Source organism: Armigeres subalbatus, chromosome 1 (assembly GCF_024139115.2).
Source record: "Armigeres subalbatus isolate Guangzhou_Male chromosome 1, GZ_Asu_2, whole genome shotgun sequence".
Lineage (NCBI taxonomy): Eukaryota > Metazoa > Arthropoda > Insecta > Diptera > Culicidae > Armigeres > Armigeres subalbatus.
In genome coordinates this window covers 138,528,120-138,547,766 of record NC_085139.1, presented here as the reverse complement: position 1 = coordinate 138,547,766, position 19,647 = coordinate 138,528,120, and the positions used below count along the sequence as shown (strand labels likewise).

The 19,647-nt window shown below is 42.1% G+C and overlaps 3 protein-coding genes across 5 annotated transcripts in view; all 3 read right to left on the bottom strand.

Moving 5' to 3' along the window:
* Positions 1-3,859: 3,859 nt before the first annotated feature.
* On the bottom strand, positions 3,860-5,014 carry LOC134206587 (uncharacterized). The gene has a single exon (XM_062682311.1). The coding sequence runs from the start codon at positions 5,012-5,014 to the stop codon at positions 3,860-3,862; it is 1,155 nt and encodes a 384-aa protein (XP_062538295.1).
* Positions 5,015-6,181: 1,167 nt separating this feature from the next.
* LOC134206586 (uncharacterized) lies at positions 6,182-7,831 on the bottom strand. The gene has a single exon (XM_062682310.1). The coding sequence runs from the start codon at positions 7,829-7,831 to the stop codon at positions 6,182-6,184; it is 1,650 nt and encodes a 549-aa protein (XP_062538294.1).
* A 4,537-nt stretch (positions 7,832-12,368) lies between these two features.
* Positions 12,369-19,647, bottom strand: part of LOC134205172 (uncharacterized) — a 160,716-nt gene continuing 153,437 nt past the window's right edge. For 2 of the 3 annotated variants that reach the window (XM_062680174.1, XM_062680173.1), the window contains one exon: positions 12,369-18,412. In XM_062680174.1, the coding sequence (XP_062536158.1) occupies positions 14,231-18,394 (4,164 nt within the window). In that variant the 5' untranslated portion in view covers positions 18,395-18,412 and the 3' untranslated portion in view covers positions 12,369-14,230. The remainder of the gene's footprint in view (positions 18,413-19,647) is intronic. The other variant, XM_062680175.1, reaches the window with a different exon arrangement.

The window sequence follows — 19,647 nt, the reverse complement described above, 5'->3', positions numbered from 1 at the left end:
AGACAATTTCAGACTACTATGTTGCACTGCGCGTATCAGTGATGCTCTCAAAGGAGTTTAGCGATCATGACCTAGGATATCATGACTAAAGATACTCAACCTCTATAAAAATCGATAAGGTACTAATTATTGGGGCGATTAATCAAGACGCGGTTTTCGTTAAGTGAAAGCTCCTGAGTACTCCGTTTAGCCATGGGAGCGTCCACAAATTACGTAACGCTTAGAGGGGGAGGGGGATTGAGCGAAGTGTGACGTTCCATACAAAATTTTCAGATGTTTCATACAAGAAGTGTGACATAGGGGGAGGGGGTTGAAAATACCCAATTCTTGCAATGCATAATTAATGGATCTTCCTTATGTAGATTTTCTTTTAACCTGCGCTTAATGGGGAAGAGCCATAATCAGTATAAAATGGAGAAATAATTTTCCTCATACTAATTAGCCTACAAACTTAAAACGTCTTGTAATAAATCAGTTTTATCCAAATGCAGGTAAATTTTCGGATGACACTCAGAACATGATACAAAATTAGATGACAAGCCTGTGGTGGTAACAGATTGTATTGAATTTCCACCCGTAAACATCCTAAGGCCGAACCGAGAATCGAACTGGCTATCATCGGATTGGAAATCCTACGTCTTTGCTAGCAGGCTGACTGGAGACCCCCAACTGGATTTGTATTCGGATGTCAAGGGATTGACTTGTGTTTGAATATTTAAAATATTTCCAGTTTGAGTCGGATTCTGGTTGAATATAATATTGCACTCCATCAGGTGCTGGTTCGGTTATAAAATTAACACTGAGGTAAAAGGACTTAATAATTTTAATCAAACGTCTTATGAAAATTTGCCCCAAGAAAAGAGTTTCAATATGTTGCCTTATGAGCATGATATAAAAAAAGGGAAGTTAGTTCGAACCATGGAAGTCGGGATCAATAGGCCTGCATGTAGACCACATGACCATCGACGCGTAAATGAGGCACTGTAAGTGGAATAATCATTTAACGATTGGCGCCAATTGTGAATTTCGAAAGTCCAGTTCATGAATAAATACATCCGGTTTGAATTGTAATGTGAAACCAAACCATCTCTTTGCCTACTGTGCACTTCAAATAATCTGAACGTTGTTTCTATCTGAATTTTCAGCTACATTTCACTGCAAATGCTTAAAAAATTCACGTGAAACTTACGTGTCCGGTAAATTCTACCTGACAACTCAGTTAGAATATACCTAATAATCACGTAGAATGAGAAATCTACGGGAAAATTAGGTAAAAGTTTTTTTTTCAGGTTTCCATCTGATGCAGATTTTTTAGGGGTACATTCATTTCTTCGATAGGTTATTGCGCGTGATGAACCTAACCTTATATTTTTGACAGGTACTGGTCCTGTTGTAAACGTTTCGGATTTAGAATTGTTGCCTTTCTCGTATACAAAGTATACGTAAAGGCTATATGATCTGGTTTAGTCTAGTCTACACATACACAGCCAGTTTGTGAAAGAATCCTGGTAAGTGATAGATTCGACGACATCTATCACTTTTCTTGTCATTATTAATGTTTGAAGTACATCATAAATGCAGTTCAAACATAATAGCTACTGCGCAGTGTTGTTAATTTTTTTCATGGATATCAATGCTCAACTCGACTCAACATTTAAGTCATAGAATGGGAAAGTAAAGATGAATTAATCGTTGGGATTGACATTGCAAGGAGGATTAATATACACTCCTTGATTCCTCGAAGTCTTGGAATGGGACACAGTTTTTAGTCTAGTGCCTTGGCTTATACAATGATTGACAAATGTATGTATATGTGAAGGCTTTATGTTGACTCCAAAAACAAACTTTTACTAGAAGGCCCGGAGACCCATAGTATTATATGTGTGCGGGCGTGCGCGCGCGTGTGTGTGTGTGTGTGTGTGATTTGTGTGATTTATCTGCTCCTTTTTTTTTATAAATGACCATTCTAATTCCTGAATGTAATACAAATCTAGCTGGTTTAAATCGAATCATGTGCTTGGAAGTGATACCGAATAACATATTCATTTTTGAAAAACCGCTCCCACTCCACTAAATGAACTCTTCATTCATACCCTCTCCATCTACTAAAAAACCCACTCGACCCCTGAATAATCGACCTCTTGAAATTAATGATGTATTCCAAATTTGATTGAAATCTACAAATGCTACTACTACTCATATATACTCTGTATTTTCTCAAGCAGAAATGATTAGCTTCGTGATATAGAGAATATGTAGTTTAAATTTAGTTGAAATCAATTAATGCGCTTTTGAACCACACTAAATGAAATAAAACCCACCCGCACCATACACTCTATATCGCCAGCTTATCATCTTTGTCGCTCTCTTATTTCAACAGCGAACAAGCTTACTCCTCTCTTGTTACAACTTATGTCGTTTTCGTTTTTGCGGTGTAGCTGCACCGGGTGTACACTTTCTGCACTGAAATTGTTCGTTTTTGGTTTTCGCTCTACACTCAAACCCCACTTTTTCGTGCACCGTTCGGAAAGTGTACCACGCATAAAATCGAGAGTGTAGCTTGTTCGAATGGTGGTGTTACCAATACAGCCGCATGCCACGTGCTTGTTGCTGTCAAATTTTGTTTTGTTTTGGCTTCGGTTTTGATGTGCCGGGTGCGCGTTGGAGATTTTTTTTTAATAAAGTGGGAATGGTAATTGCGCGTTTTAATTCTATTCATCTAATGCAAAATAAATAAAAATGTTTTATGTATGTCATAAGAGAAGGATAATTAAAAACAGTGAAGGACATTTACTAATCGATTAGTTTATAAAAGTTAGGCGATGAATCAGGGTAAAAGAAATTGCTTACAACCAATTGTATTGTATACTAATTCATGTTCCTGCTATTAAATTTTATACTTTTGTTACCTTGACCATCGGTTTGTGTTCGGCAATGAACACAAACAATTTGAGGCAATGCGGGTGCCTATACTGCAGCTCGGAAAACTCGACGGGGGGAGGAATTGGTCATCATTCACTATTAACTATTCAAAACTGGTCCTGAGAAGAACCGTTCATGATGCCAAAAAACCAGGAATTGTAGTCGAAGAAATAAAAGCCGATGGTTACTTATTAGCTATGTTTATTTCTGTCGGACTATTATCGCAGCGGAAGGGCGGCTTCTTCTCCTCGGGATCGAAGTCACTGCAGCTGGTCTCGCTGCCACTCCTGTTGCTGTGTAGCTGGATTGCTACTACTGCTGCTGCTCTTCCTTGAAGGATGCGTCTTCGATGGTGGTCCAAAATTGAATGAAGGAACATCTTTGACACCCTCGATTTTATAATGGATTGCGTCACCTTTGGAGGGGAAATATAAAAAAGAAGAAGAAACACCGGCTTGCAGACGCATCCGCCGATGCATTGATGTGTGTGTATGTGGGTGTTTGCACAGTTTGGAGACTCGTGTTTGGTGCTTGGTATGTGGAGAGTTGATTGGCAAATAGGTGAATTTGGGGTTGGCAGCGCATGTTAGCGAACATACTGTCCACCATTGGAATGCAATTCCAATTTCATTTCAGATTCATCACTGTAGTCTTGCAAAGGTAGCGGGACGATTTTACTAACTGCTCTACGGTACACCCCGGATGGGGTTTTGAAGTCAACAACGCGTACGATATTGTCTTTCCTGGGTAGACAGCGACGATTCTACCAAGCTTTCACACTTGTGCTGGATGGTTGTCATCGGAAAGAAGAACTACAGCTCCGACTTCAATATTGGGTTGCTTTTTTGTCCACTTTGCTCTTGACTGGAATGTTGCAAGGTACTCACGTGACCACTTTTTCCAAAAATGGTCCCTCAGCTGGTTCAAATACTGCCATTTAGATAGCCGATTTTGCGGTACGTCCAAATACGATGAAAGCGGCGATAGGTTCTAACGGTCGACCAAGCATTAGATGGGCTGGTGTTATTGGCTGCGGGTCATTTGGGTCGTCTGACGATGAATAGAGAGGGCGAGAATTGACTATTGCTTCGATGTTAGTCAGCACTGTAGCAAATTGTTCGAAGGTTAGAGTAGTGTTTCCCAAAGTTCGGGTCAAATGGGATTTCACCACCTTAACTCCGGCCTCCCATAGACCACCAAAGTTAGGCGATCTCGGTGGAATAAACTCCCATTCCACCTCTCGAGCAATCAGGTAATCGTTGATTTTGCTTCTTTCCATCTCGTCGTTGAACATCGTTCGTAATTGGTGGAGCTCCTTCGAGGCGCCAACAAAATTCGTTCCATTGTCCGAAAATAGTTTCCGAACAAAACCGCGGCGATTGATGAAACGATCGAGTGCGGCGAGAAAAGCATCAGTCGTCAGATCCGACACCAATTCCAGATGTATGCCCTTCGTAGTTAGGCACACAAACAATGAAATATACGCCTTTACTACCTTCGGCTTATGCTTACCCTCCCTTACAAATACCGGTCCAGCATAGTCCACCCCGGTGAGCTCGAACGGTGCGTTAACGGTAACGCGTGCTTCTGGCAAAATTCCCATTAGCGGCTGGATGCTCCGTGGCTTCGTACGGAAACACTTAACACAATTGTGGATAACCTTTCTTATAACAGAGCGCGCATTTGTCAGCCAAAATTTCTGCCGAATGGCCGCCAGCAGTCCTGTTTGACCTTCGTGGAGTCGTTCTTCGTGGTACTTCTTAATCAGCATCTCCGTAATACGATGTTTTTGAGGCAACAATAATTGATGTTTGGCATCGAAAGGCAGCTTCGAGTTATGTAAGCGCCCCCCGACTCGCAATAATCCTTCGTTATCGATAAATGGTTGTAGGCTTGCAAATCGCTTGGGTAACTCTCCTCGTTGTACACTTAGAATTTCCTCTCGAAGCTCATTCTGCTGGAGAACTCGAACAATGGCGATTAAAGCCTTTCGCATGTCCTGGACGGTTAGACAATTGAATCGTTTTCTCTGATCCTTAGGCGTACAAGCCATGCGAACGAAACGAAACACGTGAGCCAAAACTCGTTGCATCTTGCCGAAGGAACTAAAACGCTCGAAAACTGGTTCACATAATTTCTTCACGGCTGGACTTACTATGACTTCATTCTTTAACTCGGGAATCTCACGTTCAGGAATCTTCTCAATAGTTTCTGTTCATATTCAGTGGAAATAAGAAAGGCCGGCCCATTCCACCAAAGGTTGCAGTGTTTCAAGAAATATGGCTTCATTCCCCGTGACACAATGTCGGCTGGGTTCCGAACACTATTCACGTAACACCATTCATAATGCTCGGTCAGCTGCCTTATAATTGCGACGCGATTTCGAACATACACCTGCAAATGATCCAAAGGTTTGTTGATCCATGCTAAAACAATTTGGCTGTCAGACCACAGTCTGACTTCACAGATCGATAGCTTCACGGTTGATATCACTTTGTCTACCAGCTTGGAGAGCAATAAGGCGGCACACAATTCCATCCTTGGAATCGTCATTTCTTTGAGAGGAGCCACCTTGGACTTACTGCACAAGAGATGAGTTGCGGCAGATCCGTCGCTTCGAACGCTACGGAGGTACACGCATGCACCATACGCTTTGATGGAAGCATCGGAAAATCTATGTATTTCCAATACCTCCCGCTCCTGTACCACGACGCATCTGGGGATCTCCAAATCGGGAATGTTCTCCAAAGATTCACGGAATTCCTTCCAACGCTGCAATAGGTCTCCATCAAGTGGGTCATCCCATCCTAGGTTGCAAGTCCATAAACACTGCATTATCATTTTCGCCTCAACGATGACCGGCGCGATGAGTCCCAACGGATCGAACAACCGTGCTATTTGGGATAGGACACTTCGCTTATTCACTGTCTCTTCAAGGTTGTTCGAATCGGATGCTTGACGGAAAAGAAAGAGGTCGCGCTTCGGATCCCACAAGAGTCCCAAAGCTTTAATTGCTTCGTTGGCACCGGAGTCGTGGATGGGTATCAATGTTTCTCCATCCTTTTCTGGAACATCAGATAGCACTTCCTCCGAGTTGGAGCACCACTTCCTAACGGGAAAACCGCCCTTGATCATCATCCTCTCGATATCGCTGCGTAGCTTCACTGCTGCTTCCACTGATCCGGCACCAGATAGTATGTCGTCCATACAAAACAGCCTCGACTGCTTCAGGAAAATCATTCATTTCATCCCTGGCTAATTAAATCATTGATCGCACTGCAATGAATGAGGCTGCTGACGTTCCGTAAGTCACAGTTAATAGTTCTAGCACCTTCGTCGCCTCGGAGGAGTCATTACGCCAGAAGATTCGTTGATATCGCGTCTGGGATGGACCAACAAGTATTTGCCAATACATCTTCGATACATCCGCAGTAATAACGATGGGGTGAGTCCGGAAGCGCATGACGATAGTGAACAAGTCGCTTTGGCTAATCAGACCGCTCATAAGCACGTCGTTTAGGGATAGTCCATTTGTCTTCGCGGTAGCGTCGAAAACGACACGTAATTTGGTACTGCTGCTTGTTGGCTTCAAAATACAATGGTGTGGCAGATAGTAGCTCTGGGTGCCCGGAGAATCCTCATCCTCATGAACTCGCCGGCAGTGACCAAGGGCTTGGTACTCCTCGATGAAATCGGCATACTGGGTTTTAAGGTCAGGATTTCGTGCCAACCTTTTCTCCAGAAGCAGGAATCGTTTCAAGGCGAGAGATCTAGAGTTTCCTAACTGGTTGACGTTATCTCGAAATGGTAACTGGACTACGAATCTTCCACCTTTTTCCCGACGATAGGTTCGCTGATAATGTTCTTCGAAACGTTGCTCCTCGGTGGTGATCATGGCTGGCTCAGAAATTTCTTCCTGGTTGAAGAACCGTTGCATACATTCTTCCAAGCCGTCAGTCAAGGCTATATTGGCACACACTGGGTTATCTTCCTCCTGTTCCGCGTACGATCCGGCCACGACCCATCCAAATTGGGTTTCATACAAGGCTGGCAGACGATTGGCAAGCTTTATTTGCCCTTCCTTCAGCACATCGAAAAATAGTTCGGCTCCAATCAACAACTCGATTTCCCGTGGGCAGTGGAATGAAGCATCGGCCATTATTATACCCGGAGGAATGTTCCAGTTATCAATGTTGACACGGACAGATGGAATCGTCCCTGTGACCTTCGGCGAAGTATAGCACTCAATGTTGGTAGCGAAACTACTGCAGTTGGACGACATTGGTACCACCACCTTGTGATGAAGCTGGGATCTATTGCCGCCAACGCCAATGACTGGAACAGTAGATGGGTATTTTGGTAATTTGAGCCTCTGCACCGCAGATTCTGCTAGAAGATTGATTTGGGATCCGGAATCCAATAAGGCTCGCACGTGATGCACTTGACCATTTTTTGCTGTCAGTTGAACCATCGCTGTCATTAGGAACACTTGTTTCCCCGGTGGAATGCTGGTACTTGAGCACGACGAACTCACGGGTTCTTCAAACGATGCGACGGCTTGATTCACTTCATGGTGTTTGGCTGTGTTGGTGGACTGTACCGTTGCCTTCTGTTGCTCGAAATGCACTAACGTATGGTGTTTTTTCGAGCATTTCGAACACGATTTATCACTGGAGCATCCTGCGCTGCGATGGCCCTTCCTTAGGCAGTTGAAGCACAAGTTTGCTTCCTTCAGTTTGGCTTGCCTTTGGTCCACATTCATCTTCAGGAATACGGAACACTTATAATTTTGATGATGTCCTGAACAGAAATCGCACACGTAATCCGTTGGCACAGACGCTGCATGTGAGGTTTTTGGTGGCACTGATTTTGGTGGAATATTAATCTTCTGATTGGAGAACTTTTGCATGCGATGGAACAGAAACAACTTTCTCACATCTTTCCAGAATAACGCAACGCTGTTTTAGGAACTCTATTGTAGATTCATACTCCGGCAGTTCGGTTTGATTGATGGAAGCTTCCACAGCTCTCGAGTCTGGTCATCTAATGCACGAGTTAGCACTGTCACCACAAGTAACTCAGACATTCCCGAAAGCGGCTGATTCAGTTTGACTAGGTTGTCCACATGACGGGTACATTCATCGACCAGGTTACGGAGGTCTTTCGATGACTTTTTCAACATTTTCTTCATGTTTAGGATTCCGAGGATATGCGACTCCAAGATCAATCGCTTATTACCAAAGCGTTCCTCCAGGATGTCCCATGCTCGTTGGTAGTTGTTGTTTTGCAGAGTCTCTAGGTCGATCACTCCAGCTGCATTTCCCGTCAGCGAGTTCTCCAGATGATACAATTTCACAGCGTCCGAATCTGTCGAATGTCGCATCAGGTCCAGAAACATGGCTTTGAACCGTGGCCATGACTCATACTTCCCGTCAAAGCTCGGGAGAGGAGCGCGGAAAGACTGCGGCTGAACAATAACCTGCTGCGGACCGCCTTGCACTGCAGTTGTTTGAATGGGAACACGGTTTTCCTTCTCTATCACCTCGGTCATCGTTTCTATCATGGTGGATGTTTCGTTGTACTGGCTCTCGAACTCGACATACTTCGCTTCCTGTTCGGTAACATTTTCCTCTGGAACGGAAGCCACCACCATGTCGTGGATATCATTATACTCTTGATAAATGACACCCATCTGCTTGGTGTAAACTCGGAGCTGCGGCAAGGATGGTCGCACATTTCGTTGGGATGCCGCATTCAACGCATTGAATATCCGAGTTAGTTTGGCTTTGACTTGACCTCGCTTGATAGTCATCAACCTTACGTCTTCTGGGCTGACCATTTTGTCCGGATTGAATTTCTAGCGATTACGGATTGTAGACCTGCAGGAACGTAGCGGCGGGAAGGAATCACACAACAACAAAATACCGCTACGATGGAAAACACACACGGCTCGGCTGCAGGCTACAGTAACGCGTACCGACGGTAATCGCACCGGACGGAATAACTTGCACGAATTTGCGGAACGATGGGAAACGATACTACGCGAAGCGGAAGTCAACTTTTCGGAACGGCACGAACACGATCGCGATGGTAGCGCTGTCCAAGCCACGCTAACGCTTTTAATTCATGTTGTTGAAGCCACGTGATCGCTTGTACTGCACGTTGTTGAAGCCACGTGAACGCTTTTCAACTTTTTTTTAACTCCACGTTGTTCAAGCCACTGGAACGCTTATGGATTCTTCACGTTGTTAAAGCCACGTGAACGCTTATGAATTTAGGATTTTCGCGTTGTTCAAGCCACGCGAACGCTTTTTCTACCCACCTGCCGTCAGCTGCACCCGATCCGGTTCGAAGGACCAATTTATGTTCGGCAATGAACACAAACAATTTGAGGCAATGCGGGTGCCTATACTGCAGCTCGGAAAACTCGACGGGGGGAGGAATTGGTCATCATTCACAATTAACTCTTCAAAACTGGTCCTGAGAAGAACCGTTCATGATGCCAATAAACCAGGAATTGTAGCCGAAGAAATAAAAGCCAATGGTTACTTATTAGCTATATTTATTTCTGTCCGACTATTATCGCAGCGGAAGTGCTGCCTTTTCTCTTCGGGATCAGAAGTCACTGCAGCTGGTCTCGCTGCCACTGCTGCTGCTCCTGTTGCTGTGTAGCTGGATTGCTACTGCTGCTGCTCTTCCTTGGAGGGATGCGTCTTCGATGGTGGTCCAAAACTGAATGAAAGAACATCCTTGACACCCTCGCTTTTATAATGGATTGCGTCACCTTTGGAGGGGAAAATAAAAAAAGAAGAAGAAACACCGGCTTGCTGACGCATGCGCCGATGCATTGATGCGTGTGTGTGTGTGTGTGGGCGTTTGCACTGTTTGGAGACTCGTGTTTGGTGCTTGGTGTGTGGAGAGTTGATTGGCAAAATAGGTGAATTTGGGGTTGGCAGCGCATGTTAGCGAACAGTTTGAATATATTATTAGTCATGAAATTATTCTATCAAACAAGTTTTTTTGTGGAACTTGAAAATAGTTCCAAAATTTTGAACCAATATCAGAACTTGTTCTTCGAAGTATTTTTTGGAAAAATCAACTAGTTTAAGGTGAAGAATCATTCCATAAACTCTTTTGTATTCCAAGTTTTTGGTATTTGTAAAGGATTTTTACAACATTTTCAGATTTTGAATATTCAGCTTTAATCTATTGAGATTTTTATTATCTTATAGAATCTAATGACTCAATAGCAATAATTATGGTCTTGCTTTGCCAGCTCACATTTTATTACATGGGCCACCTTTTAGTTGAGCCTTTGCTGGTTAACCCATGGAATTCAAAACGTAGCTGAGCATATTTAGCATAATTGAACATAATTTGTGAATGAATTATTGGCAGTGGCTGATATTCTACCCGCCGCTTCCACATCCAGGCGCTATCGTATATGCGCCAATAGCCAGCATGAGTTAACCGCCAGAAATTTGTATGGTGAAAGACATCTAACGCGGGTTTTCTCAAAATTAGGATCTTTTCATAAAAAAATATTTGGTACCGGTTATGTAGGAAGGTGTCCGCTACCACGCCTACCAAATATTTTTTCGATGAAGGTGCTTAATTTTGAGAAATCGAGCCTTAGATGCCTTTCGCCATACTGATTTCAGAAAGTTAACTCCTATTAAATGGCGTAATTTTAAACGGCTATTAGCTCAATCAGCATATCACGAATGTACATGTATAACAAGATTAGTTTAGAATCGAGTTTAGAATGTATAAACTGATTCGAGCTTTTTTAATTCGTTTAATAATAGTAGTTTGTGAAACAAGTTGCAAAAAGCTGAAAAAATCGAGTTTTGCAACGAGTTGCACACGCTATTTTTTGCAATGACGAAAAATGGGCTTCAATATGATAAATGTGTAGCAAAACGGTACAAACGGATTTACTCCATATGATTTTTTTCACCAAACAAATCATGTTGCTGCAGAGAACAAACATATTCCATGTTATCGTGCCACATTGCATAGGTCGACAAGCCTTGGAGCGATAGATGAACTTGCCTTTGGAAATTTTGATGTCATAGCCATCAAACTATTTCATTTATTACGCGACGCAGAGAATACACTATTTGATCAGTTACCCAAGCTTGATCAGCAAAATGTAGTCATGTAACTACTGTTCTGATGTTGGTATTTCATTATAGCACCCAAATGAGTGTTATAATGGATTTTATGCAACCTATTTGGGTTGCATAATGGTCATTGAAGCACCCATTTGATTGGTATGGAAAAGTAGGCCGTTTTATCACTCAATGACGTACTGTAAAGCAGGTATTATGATCAGGAATTGCAAAAATATCTTTGCAAAGCAATATTTTATAAAACTGGAAAACTTTGGAAACCAATTTCATTTATAACACATTCTACTTTCCACTTAATTTGTGAGTGCTAAGAAAAATGTATGTCTCTTACGAAACGAAGTTCGCCGCATTGTTATATAATAGCAAATTAAGGATTAGTGAAAACGTTTCCCTCAGAATCCACCATTCTTCTCAAAAACCTGAAATGGCCCAAGAATTCCCAATGAAAACCAAAAAAATCAATCTACTTGTAGTTTTGTATTGTGATTAATTGGAATATGCTTTTGCATATTTAAATACTTCCATCAGGAAAAAAGAAGCTCTTAATGAATTATTGGCCGTGAAATTTTGCAACATTTGATTCGTTTTGAAATATCATGCATCGTTTTCATGATCTGTCAGACAGTGAGTACTGTGTTCAACTTTAGATAATCGAAGCAATTAAACAGAAAATAAAAGTAAAATGTCTATAAGAGTGACACTATTCATACAATTTCTATTTAATCCCAACAAAAATAATTGGAATAACATACCTACATATTTCAAAGCAGGCAGCAAGAACAAGAACAAATATGACAGAGGCATGGAAGATGACCGATGTCACACATACTTTCGCAATCTTATTGGGACTGCACTGAAAATGTTTGTTTATGTGGTGCAAAATTATGCACTTTCCGGTGTAGCTACACCACAAAAACGAAAACGACATTACGATTCTAGTGAATCGCTGAGTGTTACACTCTCCCACAAACCTTAGTCGCTAGCGCATGGAGAGCAAGTTCATTCGTCTTTGTTTTGAATCCCGAACAACTTTGTCGGATGAGGCACCCTACTCTCCCGAGGCTACGAACAACCGCATGCTCCAATTCACTTGTTCAATAACAAAGCGGTGGAACGAACAATCGTGGATCGACTCATGTTCGCCAGCAGTGCATCCCTGTTGCCCTGTATTCAAAGTCGAAAGACAAAGATGTAAAAAAAGTAGACCAAGAGTAGCTTACAGTACCTCAGTAGCTCATTCACATTACTTTATCTACTTACCAGATATGTATATCTCATAAGGATGTGATATTTTAATAATGCTGTATTAAACATTTTATTACCACTTTATTTAATAATTAAAACCTACATGTCAATCTCTGCATCATACTCATCGTATTGTTTTGTTATTGAGGTAATTTAGTGATACTGATTCCTCTAGAAAAGTAAGGTTTCGTCTGTAGTTCCTGTCGATAATACGTACATAAATAGATAAATAAATAAAGATTTTTTTTTCTCATGTCTAATGCAATAAATTATACCGTAAATTTACAACAGTCGGCAGAATTGTTGAGCTGTTTGAAATACTGTCTTCACATTTCGTCGATTTTTCATCGAGCCCAAGAACATCGTTCGATAAAGCACACGAGCATTGGAAAGAAGAGAGCACGGTAGTTTTGAAGTTTTAGCTCTTTCGTTCCTAACTATTTTTCACTTATTTTGATGATTGTCTTCGTTTCTATTAGAACCTCGTTCAAGGCTTCATGTTTTTATATTATGCGTATAGAGAACAGACATCCATTTTGAGCTTAGAAAGACGAATATTTTGGAAATATTCGTGATGACACTGTCATTGCTAAAGTTGAATATGAAATTATAGCCAAACACATATATAAATACTAATGAATTCAACTTTGATTCGGAACATGCTGTATAATTTATTTTATAGGATTTCATTAAGATTATTTGTAGTTCGAATCGAATGCTACTTCCTTGAATTTGAGTAATGCAATACAACACATTTTTGTTTTTTTTTTATGAACTCGTGCTAGATTGGTGTTCTGTTCCCTTTTTGTTCATCATTTTCCACACATTTAAGTTGAATTGAATTCCAAAATCTTGCTTTACTCGAAAAGATAGTGATCGTGTTTTTAATTTCTGAATACAGTTTCGAACCTACTCCCGAACATGACTCATACTCCGAACCCTGGCTGGTGTATTAACACATTTAAACCTTTAGTATGCAGAATCAAGATTATAAACGTATTCGAGATCTCATGCAATTAATATCGCGAATAAAGTTGAAATGGTTTTTGAGTTAGCGAATGCTCGAGATATGTGTCATGTTCGGAATATGAATCAAAGCGATAATAGTTTTTTGTATTTCCGAAGATTCTGTCTTTACTCAAAATAAACACGTTTAAAATATTTTTATTCGAAGAAATGAAACTACATACGTGGAAAACAGAAATGGAAATTATTTCGAAAACACGCTCACTACACATTCCGCTTAACTGTAATTTTTGTTAAATAATTCACACCACTGTTTGAAACAACATGACATTTCAATTTGTTATGCGCTTACTTCATGTTGTTACTTTCTTTTATTCTCACTGCGTACATTCGATTTTAACTTTGCAGCTTTGTTTCTTATTCTATTATTCGTTATTTGAAAATTTTATTCTCGTCCTTTCAGTTTTCTATACATCATTATCAGTCTAAAATTACAAGTAATTTAGAAAATAATAACAACTATACAATTGAGGGTGCGGAGAAGGCATAGGTTCGGAATGTTTCTTGCTGTTTTGTTTATTAGTTAATTGGTTTATCAAGTATCTAATATTAAGTTTAGCTGACTAGCTTCTTTTATGTTTTCACGCTCATATACCCTTTCTTCGAATATTCGAAAAGATTTGCTGATAGGACTTGTGGAATGTAGTATTGTTTGGTTTGTTGTGAAGGATGTAGGAAGCTTAATCGCGCCTAAAGATTTGCACTTAACATTAGATACTCAAGATATCGATTTTCTTTAGTAAAATCTAGCTTTACTATGTGAGATTTTTTTATCACTGTAACCTCAAAATGCACTTTATCAAATAGGCAACGCATCGAATAGTTGCTTTTGTTTGGCGAATGTGTTTCAGAAAAAACTTTAGCCAATATAATTAAACCCTTCAAACACTAATCTATTCATCTCATTCTTTTGAGCTCTCTTCTTTCACATTACTCGCTTGTTTATTGCTTGATGGTTCGTCCGTACTCCCTTCGTCTGTGTTTATTTCGCTGATGACGTTATCATTGCTCCTTCCCTCTAGTTCGTTGGAAGTTTTAGCAGTACTCTCATCTACATCCATTTCATCGCCTAGTCCAGTCGTTTCTGTGTTTTCGTCATAATCCTTAGTCAAATTATCGAAAAATGCTTCCAAACTATCTAATATCGGTTTTCTGTCTGGTTTTCTTTCGATATGTTCAGCTTTCTCTTGCGTCTGTTTCGACTCATGCTTTTTCGGCCGCTCAGGCTCACTTTCGCTCTCCAAAAAGAATGCATTTTTGGACTGCGGATCCGGGTTCATCAATTCGCTTAGCTTGACGTCCTCTGCGTAGATAGGTCGGAAGCCTCCCTGCAGTTCAGGTTGGAAACCGCCCTTTTCGGAGGGTTTATTCGTGGACACATCATTCTCTTCTGAATGGTGATCATCGCTCCGATCAATTTTATTTTGTTCTTTGACTAACGCCTGGGGTGACGATGTTACAACTGCCCATCCTTCGTACGGGTTGGTAACTTTCACTGGATCCAAGCTAATGCTAGCCTGGAACGGTGCCTGGAAGTTATGTTCGTAGTGGTGGGCAGGATTTCCAAATTCATCAAAATCGTCCATCTTTAGATAGGACACCTCAGTTTGAGTTTCACCGTATGGCGAATAATAAGGCGAGTTTGGATGCTTGATGTAGTTGTACTTCTGGTTGGATTCCGTTGGTGTGTACGCGATGGCAATCGGCGTGCTTTCTGTGACTCGTTGCAATTTGGTCGAAATTACGGAGTCATCCGGTTGCTCCTTGCTGACTGGTTCCTCGCCGATGTTATAAACGGTATCCGGTTTCTTTTCAACAAATTCCGGCACGCGGTTCTTCGATTCGCTTTCTATCTCGATGAGAGAGTATGGATCCGGTTTTTCGATGTTATATGGGAAGTGAAGCTTTGGATGTTGCTTTTTGTCCTTTGCCATAAGAATTGGTTCCTGTTCAAAGTGAGAAGCTACTGAAAATGGGGTATTTTGATATTCGTTGCCTGGGCTGATCCTTACTGGAGGTGGTGTCATTAGGGGTTGCTCGCCATGATGTCCTACAACTACGGGATCAATGTTGCTTCCTGCATGAATGGAGTCCAGATTCATAGGGGTACTTTTGACGGGATAGACAACGTAGACCGGTTGCTTTCCATCGATGTTTGCCGCTTGTGGGGAAGAAGTTGGTGGTTGTCCCTCAATAGCTAGGTCGATTTTTTGTCCCGATGGTAGTTTATGTTTGGACTGCTCAGTTTGCTTTTTGGATTGAAGCATTTGCAGGGTCACCACCGGTTCCAATTTGGGGCGTTGTGGTTTATCGTCTGACATGGTGTTCTTTAGGATAGTTGGAGGATCACGTTGAAATTCATTATTGGGGGATTCTTCGGGGTTTCGATTTGGTACGGAGGATTTTTCGGGTGTTGGCGGAGCGTAGCTCTCAGCAAACCTGGAAGCTTGCGATGGACCTGGTGGTGGTGGTGGTTTAAGGTTTTGGGGAGCAATGTGGAATACGCGATCCTTCAGCATTGGAGGAGGCAGGCGATAGTATCGCCGGTTTTCATTGTGCACTTCCATTTGCTGAGGAGGGGGAGGTGGAGGGCGTATGGAATTCATTCGAGTCATAAATCTGGTCGGGACTGGAGAACGGCGAATCGCTAGAGTAGATGTTGGAGGAAGTTGTGCTGCGGGGTCAGTGAATGGTTTTCTTGGTGGCCCATTAGGCGGAAGATTTTTACCAGGTTGTTGTGGAGGAATTCTGAAATTACCAGCTTCTTTGTGATATGGGGGATGGCCATGTGATATCTTTGCATTTGGTCGGAATTGGGGTAAAATATTAGGAAGCTGAGGTGGTCGAACACCACCTGGGAATGGTCTACGTTGGATTTCTTTGTAAATGAAAGGTGGTCCTTGCGCAGACATTGGAGGTCTTGGACGTTTCAAAAGCTGGGTATTGTCTTGTTTTGAAGGAGGAGTTAGTTGTTCTGGTAAATCTGGAGTAAAGCTCGAAATTTCGTTTTTGTTCAATGCTTCATTATTTGGTGTATCGAAAACAATCCTGTTGGATACTTCATGAAGAGTACTTTCAATTTGATCATTTTTAGGAAACACGACCATAGCATTTGAACCCACGCCAATGGGGGCAGAATGTCCGTTGGGTGGCAACACTTCACTCTTATGAGTTCCACTGATAATAGGTGCATTTTCGTACTTGTCGTCACTTTCACTGGGGAATCTCACACTGGTGGTCTTTATAATGTCTTGAGGCTTAACTTGAACATTCACCGATGTGCCGACTTGCACATTAGAATTTTCATTTGGTTCGTCCAGCACCTGACCCATCTGATAACCAGCTGGTTGTGAACTGAGTGCGGCCGATGTAGGTTCTTGTGAGACTGTACTAACAAAATGTCCATCGTTTGAACTTCCTACCGATTGTTGAGAACCCAAAACAAACGTAGCCGAATGCTGATTTGGACTGATGACTACGCTATTCATGCTGGGAACCGATCCATATTTAATTAAGTTTATTTGTGGTTGCTGTACTTCATACTTGACGTATTGATTACTGAAATTATTATCGTTTGGAGGACTTTGTGGTCTGTGTCCATTTGATTGATACACTTCGTAATGGTCGTATTGATCGTTGCTTGGTTTCTGCGGACGATGTCCATTTGATTGTTGGATATCATACTTTACGTACTGATCTGTCAGATCAATGGATTGCTCAATTTTCGGCCCTTCTTGGTTTATTATTGGTTTGTGCTCTGGAATAAGAACAATTGCGGGTGGTGTTGTTTGCTCTGTTGTTTGCGAGATTGTTGTTTCAAAAACAATAGAGTTCTCTTTCTCTTCAGCGGCAGCTTGTTTGTCATCCAAGCCGAGAGAGTTGAATATATCGGAAAGGGACATTACAGCCGGATCGTTTGGAAGATCGATTTTGTTGCTGGTTTCATTTTTACGGTTCAGCATAATATGACTCGGTGGCAGTGGTCTGAATGGTGCTGGACGATTGCCCTCGTATTTTAGTGCTGGTATTGTAAATTTAATTTTATTAGCTGTATCCTCTTCCGGCAGTGTTTGCGATGGATGGTCTTCAAAACGAATGGGATTCGCAGGACGGGATTCGGTGATTGATTCTGAGGTAGTAGTGACCGGTTGAGTAGAGGATGGACTAGTCCATGGTCGAATAGAAGGTGAATAGAAGGTTGAAGAGCGAATAGGAGTTGTTTGCAGTTCGGTGATGTGAGGTCGTTGTGTTGTTGTTGTAGTCGGTAAAGAAAGTGTCGATGGTAGGAAGAATTTTTTACGAGTCATTTCTGTCGTTTCCAAATATTTGTTCTTTATGGTACTCTTGTAAGGGTATCTGGTGAACAACTGTTTTGCTGGCACAGTTGTTATTGGTAATTCTGTTGTCGTCGTAGTAGTCGTTGTTGTAATTGGTCTTCCAGAAGTAGTTGGATAAGTATAGCGAGAAGAAGGTTGAGTCGCTTGAGAAGTCGTAGTGCTCAACTGAGTTCGTGTGGTCTCAAGCTTTGCAGTTGTGTACTGAGGTCGTGTAAATTGGAATTTTGGTGCTGCTGTCGTTGTAGAAGGCGTTGAAGTTACATTCTTGTGATTCGACACTTTGTTGCTACCTTGGTATTTCAAATTAGCATACGAACTTGATATCAAAGGATACACAAAGTTCGACGAGGAGTACTTTACCGGCAGGTTCAAGAAATCGTGGAAATTAGGCGATGATTGGCTAACGATGACATCCTTTGTGTCACTGACATGACTGTCCTTTGTATCATAAGTTCCTTTATCATCTACGTCAATTTGATTGACAGTTTTCTTATGATTGAAATCAATCGCTCCTGTAGAAGGATCACGCTCAACGTAGAAGGGCTTTCCTCCATTGAAGACATTTGATGGTAAAATAGGATCACCATAGATTTCTTCATCTGCGATTGATTCTTCAGCTATCAGATCTTCCAAGTCATCATCGAAATTGAAGGCGTTTACTGATGCTGTCGCATACAATACCAAACATACTGCGACACTTATCGGCAGCAGCCGATTTCTCTCTCCCATCCTGTGATGTCAATGATCCTAAAAAAAGAAACAAATGAGAAAAAATATGTAAAGGTTGTATGCTTATTGGCGGGTATAGGTGAAACGGTAGATGGGTTAGACAAATGTACCAAGTTTTGACCTTCTTCTTACGCTAAGTATATGTAAAGGCTATATGTTCGCTCAAAATACAAACTTTTTATAGGAGCCATTGTTTCGTCCAGGGTGGGGGACTCTGTTGTATTGTGTAATACCGGTGATTCTCCGGGCGACGAAGAGGTGGCGAGAGGAGCTAATGACGGTGGCCAGGGTTGAAATTTGTCAAAGTCAATGCAGTGAAAAAACATGGATCTCAGCATTCTACGGTCTACAACTCACCCTGACAAGTCTTAATGGCAATTCCGGGCATGTTCAGGTCAGCCATGCAGAGGTGCCTGGACAAGCGGGCATTACCGGATATAGCAGAGACAGCGTTTGCTCCTGTTACCGAAACCTGGTCACCAGGAGACCCCTCAGCGTACATACAAATCCATCTAATAGATACTACAGGGAAGCTATTGGAGAACTTAATCCTGCAGAGAAAGTCGCCGTACGTAAAGGAGGCGGGAGGATTGTTGAGCGAGAAATTTGGCTTTCGGAGAGGAAGGTCTACTCTGGGCACCATTGAATCAGGGTGTCCCAGAAAGTGTAAGCACGATTTAAAAATAACATTATGTGCTACATAGAGTGCTTCGAAATGCGCGGCACGAGAGGCATCCGTAGGACTGTCAGGTTGGCCTCAATGGTCAAATGGCAGCGTGTGTGGGACAGTTCCATTAAGGATAGATGGACACATAGGTTGATACCGGAGATAGGTACGTGGGTCAAGAGGCGCCATGGGGAAATCACTTTCCACCTGACCCAGGTCCTTACAGGCCATGGTTGCTTCAGACAGTATCTACACCGGTACGGACACTCGGCTTCGCCCGAGTTACGATGTTCACTGCTGCAAGGACACGCAGCTAACCTTGAGTGTGCGTTGAGCACTGTCCCCCTTTGAAGCATTACTTCCTAGTTGTACCGAAGGGACGATGGGCTTGGCGGTAATGGAAACGGTTTAGCGGGTCGGGGATGTAGCCCTGCCTCCCTCGTTTGCTGTTGGAGGTGGCCCCTAACCTAGCACTTCCTGGACAGCCCAGGATGTCTGTTGAGCAGATTCCCCCTCCATTGCTTAGGAAGATAAAAAAAGACAACTACGGCATTACACACTTCTTGCCGAGTCTACTCACCGTACA